Source organism: Parasteatoda tepidariorum, chromosome 4 (genome assembly GCF_982258835.1).
Source record: "Parasteatoda tepidariorum strain Cologne lab strain chromosome 4, Ptep-v5.0, whole genome shotgun sequence".
NCBI lineage: Eukaryota > Metazoa > Arthropoda > Arachnida > Araneae > Theridiidae > Parasteatoda > Parasteatoda tepidariorum.
Window position 1 is genome coordinate 29,389,522 of NC_141758.1, and position 6,000 is coordinate 29,395,521.

The 6,000-nt window shown below is 28.3% G+C and overlaps 1 protein-coding gene across 1 annotated transcript; it reads right to left on the minus strand.

Moving 5' to 3' along the window:
* Nucleotides 1-2,423: 2,423 nt before the first annotated feature.
* On the minus strand, nt 2,424-5,798 carry LOC147810842 (uncharacterized). The gene is made up of 3 exons (XM_087160869.1): nt 5,271-5,798; nt 3,481-3,533; nt 2,424-2,772 (listed from the first exon to the last, which is right to left on the minus strand). Exons 1-3 carry the CDS (start codon nt 5,455-5,457, stop codon nt 2,425-2,427), a joined length of 588 nt encoding a protein of 195 aa, XP_087016995.1. The 5' UTR covers nt 5,458-5,798; the 3' UTR covers nt 2,424.
* Nucleotides 5,799-6,000: the final 202 nt, after the last annotated feature.

Below are 6,000 nucleotides of genomic sequence, written 5' to 3' on the forward strand. Positions count from 1 at the left end.
AACTTCAATCATTTTAATGATTTTGTGATCAATTTATGTTGCCAAAAATTGAGCAACTGTACAAGAAGGGATGAAAAAAAAATCATTTGTATTTTTTAAGTAAGTTGCAATACTATATTAATTTATGATTTGATATATCAACAATAATAATATATTAATTTAAGTTTGCGATTAAGTTTAGGTTTATATTCACCTATTAATAATTGATTAAAAATTATAAAGCTTAAAATTTCTAAGATTTTCAAAGGGATAAAAATTATATTCGAATGCAAGCCAGCATGTTTAAATATTTTGTAACTTATAATGATAAGTTTAAGCTTGTTATGCTGTGTCCCCTACAAAAAAAAAGCAGAGATTGCTCTTTTTTTTTCTACACTTAAAATTAAATATTTAACTTATTGAATAACTGTATACCAATAGATAGTGTTCTTTTCATATTTTATGCTTTTTCCATTATTTGATCCAGGTGTTCCCTTGTCTTATGGACTGGGTTCAAAACTACAAGGTTGCAGAGTTGAATATTGTAAACAAAAGAATTGGCCGGCTCTTCAATGACTGTTATAATGTAAAATAAAATGGTCCCCAATTTCTAATTGTAAATGTTTGCTCATAGTTGTCACAATAGATTTACCATGAAAATGTGAATCAAAAAGCAAATGTCAAGATAATAAAGAAAAATTTTAGATACTTAACCTTTTTAATTTATTTTGCTATAGGTGATGAAGAGTCACCTGTAGACCTCGAGATGGAAAATTTGCTTAAGCAACTGCAAATTCCAGATAATCAAGAAGTTATTACTGGACGTTCTCCTGCGGGATTTGCCAAACGAAATGTTCTTATTTCCAATTATTTTCACTAAAATTTGTAATTTTTAAACTTGAATACATTAAATAATTTTTTATAGTATGTCAAATTCTCTTCTTTAAAAATACTGGTTCATATTTGTTATTAATAACTAATGCTGAAATTATAAAAACAAAATTTTTACTTAGGAAACACATTGCATTTTTCTATTTAATGTTTCATTTGCTGATACAATATCTTTGTATGTGAAAAAAATATTTTCCAAAACTGTAAAAATTCTGTATTAAATTTTTTTTATCTGCAATTGTATCAATTATCTCAAGACCAGTAGCCCGATGGCTGAATCGGAATGACGCTGTCGCAGAACATTACGGAGTTAATACAGAAGGATTTTTCTTTTGAGAAGTAAAAACATTTTATTTTCTGTTCAACACTGCTCTTAAATAGCACAATGTATTTCGAACAATATGGAAAATTTAAATCGTGCTTTTAAATATTTACTTTTTAGGGCAATAACTATATAGAGTTTTTGAGAGTTATTGCTATTAATGTCAAAGGCGAAACACACAGTTGAGAAGTTTTAGTTCTCATGTTTCATCTCTCTTTTAATTATCAGGTTTCATCTCCATTAACTTTGGGAAATAAATTAGTCTATTAAACCTGTCCTCAATCAGGATTCATTGATTTAAATCAAATGATTTTTTTAAAAAAATCATTGATTTAAATCAACTGATTTTTATATATATATTATATTGATTTTAAAAGTTAAACAAGAGTGCTTCAAATTATTGATACTTTTATTATTTTCTTTTCTTAGTTTTTAATTTTATTTTAATTAAATTGCTGCATTAGTTAAAGAAATTACTTTCTTTCTTGGTGGTTTTTCTCAGAATATGTTTACAGTATCTTTTAAATTATCAGATTTTCTTTTGTGAAAAAAAATTCCAATGAGTACATAGATTTTTTTAAAAATGGTTTTTAGATTAACTTATGTATTTTGATATACAATTAATATTTTAACATAAAAATACATAGATTGAATATTTATTTTTTGTTGAATGACAACATTTATAAACACAATCTGCTGCATTTATTTTGCCATTTTATAAATCATGAGAAGAAAAAAAAAAAGAGATCACAATTTTAAATTAAAATTATGGTGTGCTAATTGAAACTTTGTGTTACTAGTTAAAGTAGTATTTAAATTATCTATTTTATCTTGTCTTTTACTTTCAATCATGCCTTAGTACCAAAATGGTCGCTATGGATTATAATGAACAATTATTTTAGTAAATTAGAGCTTCTAAAATATTGTTATAATATAGTTTTAATATTAATTTAATTTTGATTAAACATTTATAAAGTTTTTTTAATCATAAATTTAAGCTCTTATAGTATATTTGAATAAAAATAAAAAAAAAATCCGATTTAAATCAAAATAATCCGATTTTTTAAAAAAAATCACGGACCCTGTCCTCAATAAGGCAATGCTCTAATTTAAATGAACTATTAATTATAATGTTCACACTGACAAAATTATGTGGAAAATTGCATTATTTAACAATTATAAAACATAGGTTGAATAACATTGATACACAACACACTAAAATAGTAATGCAATTATTTATTAAGTAAAATATTTAGGCATTTTGGATCATCAACCACAACACGGTTTAAGTGCTTCTGAAACTCTAATTGTGCTGCCAGCAGCCGCATCTTTAGACGATGCTCTTCAATGTCCCGCTCCTCTTTCTCAATGTCCCGCTCCTCTTTCTTCCTCATGATCTCCATTTCGAGTTTGTTCTTCTCCTCAATCGAACAAGCAGCTTTTTGGGCGGCAGAGGGGGCAGATTTTTTGGCCTGTTTCCGGAACATTGAGAACCTCGGTTTGAAGGTGGCAGCCGCTGGGGTTTCCTCGGTTTCTGCTACCTGAGAAGGACATGGTGTCGAGATTAACTGTTCTTGATCCTGTAATATTCAAAGTAAATTTGACATAGTGCTACATTACATTAAAATTGAATGCAGTTACAAAGTTCATTTCCTGATGGTTTGTTAAGATATTTGTGAACACATAGTTTATTTCTTTTAGCATGTATAAAAATGCAGAGACTAATAACTGTTTTTTAACCGCTTCCCGGATTATCCCGAGTCCTGAGTTAACTCGGGTGTGTATATATTGCAAATATTCAATATTATAGGTCTAGCATAATTCATCAATATGCTTTGTTTTATCACATTTTTATTTATAACAATCTTCTGAGAGTAAAAGTTTGCCAAATTTTGTTTGTAGTTTTGCCAATTTTGGGGCAGAAGATTTTTTTTTTGTGTGTGTGTAATTGTATATACACTGGTTAATGAATTTATATGGGGAAAAAATGGCGTTCGAAAGTTAAAACAATGCAGATAATTTATCAGTTTATTTAAACATATACAAAGACTGCTGTTTAAATTTTTTCATTTGCACGAGATAATTTGTCATAGCAGACTGATGGTAAATTAAATATAGTAATTACAAAAAAAAATTTCAAGGTAGTACAAAAACTGAATAGCTGATGAAATTGTCTTTAGATGCTGAAAACCTTAGCTACGCCATTAGATTTATACATGTGCAACATAATAATTATGAGGCTGTTATTTAATCCATTATTATTTGCTAACAAAATAAATACTTCTTACTTCTGTTTCATCTAAAGTCTCACAAGGAAGGATACTTTCAGGTTCAGGTTCATCTAAAAATGAAAAAAAAAAAAAAAAACAAACTGATTAGTAATATTCTAAGAGTTTAACATTCAAAAAATTCATCAAATAACAAAATCAGAAAGATTCTAGACTAAAAATATTGCTACCTATGATATGTACATATATAAGTTAATTCAAACTTCCTTATTTCATAGGTACACAATACGAAATGTAATATGAATTACATTCTTTAAAAATAGATAGGTAGAGGAAATGAAAGCAAATTTTGAATGTAATTCCCCACAGATGTTTACACTTTTGTTTTATGGCATCCATTCAGCTTAAAATATATTTATCTTGTTTTCAACCTGCCTGATATAGTTAATCAATTATTAACATTATTCAACTAATCTAAACATTGTTTAAATTCTAATGAAAATTTCAATTGTTCTATGCTATATTTTATTCTCAAAGTTCTCAGTTATGACATTGTGTGATTAACAATTTATCAAGGCATTTGTTTGCAAATTTTTAGAAGTTTCAATAATGTAAAAATAATGTGCCTTGATGCTTGTAGTTGATTTAACAAATCACAACATAGAAATATCTGTGGGAGAATTTTTCAAGCGTTCTACAACAATTATCTCTTATATTAATACCTTTCTGAGAGATAAGAGATATTTTTAGTAGTAGCAAATACATATATATTACTTATTTAATGTAACAGAAGTGATTTTTGCTTACAATTACAATTTAGTGTATGGGACAGAACAGTATATATATTCTTAAATAATAAATATAATGTTTTTAAAACCTAAATTACATATCCTAACATTGACGATATTCTCCTTTACTAAACGTACTTATATATTTAACCTTTTTAAAATTTTTGCTATATGGAAATTACTTTAATCGGGAGCCTTTTTTTTTCAAACACTGATATGTGAAAAAGGGATTTTTCAAACATGATTCTGCAGAACGTAAAAAAAATATATGTCGAATAATTTTGTAGATAAAAATTTAAACTTTTTTTGCTTTCCAATTAAAAAATCTGTCTGCAGGAATTCTGTAATATCGTGCGAACATGTCACCACAATTCTACCATATGGATCTGAACAAAAAATTCAACGTAGCATAGTAGTTCATTGTCATAATAAATTCAAATAATATCTTTTGACAACGAGTGAAATTAGCATGAAGCCACTAAATTGAAACACCAAATACTGTCATATAAACATATATTCATAACACCTCGATGATTTCTTGAGCATAAAATTCTATTAACACCTTACACTTACAGAAAAATATTAAAATTATATAGAAAAATATCACTTTCGCATGATTATATATATATCTTTTAATATTAGTACAAAAGATAAAACAAACACTATTAACAATCAGATATATAGAATTAAACGTGCTCATATGTTTCCCAAGGAAATAAATTAAATTGACTAAAACCTTCAATAGCTAAAGTTTTTAAAAATCAAATGGCACTCTTAACTCATTCTATATATTTCAATAAAATGAAAAACTACATTGATATTTTACAATCAGGTAAAAAAAAAAAGACAAAAACATACCAGCCATGTTTCATAATCAAAATTTACTGACTTTGCATTTTAATTTATAAGTTAGAGTTACTTCCTTTTTATATTTTAAATTAATAACTAAACTTGCAATTTTTGAAAATTACTTTACAAATTATTCCCAGAGCTTCAGTATGATTTCAGAACATTAATTTTGAACACAAATGTTATAATTCAAAATTATAAAATAATACTTACTTTCTAAATCCATAAAATCACAGTCGTATCTGGATTTCAACGGCTGCGTAAGTAGAGGCAATGAGAGATATCTTTCGTCTGTTTCAGTTAACTGAGGGCATGAATTCTCCCCTCCCCCAGTTAACCTGAAATGCTGCCGAGCTTTGGCGGATTTTTTATTCAGCTTTTTTTTATGTTTTGGTAGCATTGACGCAATTGTACAGCAGTTCTGGGATTCACTCCCGCAGTTTTATTAAATTGCCCTGCAATTTCAACGAAAGCTTCGGCTTTCTTAGCTGAGACCACTTTGTTGGTCTCTTTATTTTCAATGATTCCCAGCTTAGGTTCTACCAGCTGCATTAATAATTCTTTTTCCGTTTCTGTAAAATAAAGCTTTTGAGACATAATGAAATGATGTCGAGAAACTTGTCGAGAAAAAACAAATATCAGGGGAATCAAGCAAGCAACGCCGTTATCACGTGTTTCATGCAAACAACGCGGTTATCACGTGTTTTCTCTTATCCAATAGGAAAGAGCCTGAAACTGCCGGACAAGTAACCTGCAGTTAAGTAACCGACGGTCAAAAAATAATGGTGAAATCGCTTTTGAACTCTCGGTCCAAGTTTCCAAACTTGGGGTTTCGGAACTGGGAGTTTCGAGCTGGGTCAGAGTTAACGGTGAATTCGGGGGTAAGGCACAATCCTGTTCCCAAGCTCTTTGCAAAGCAGAGTGAATGGTTTACAATATAAAT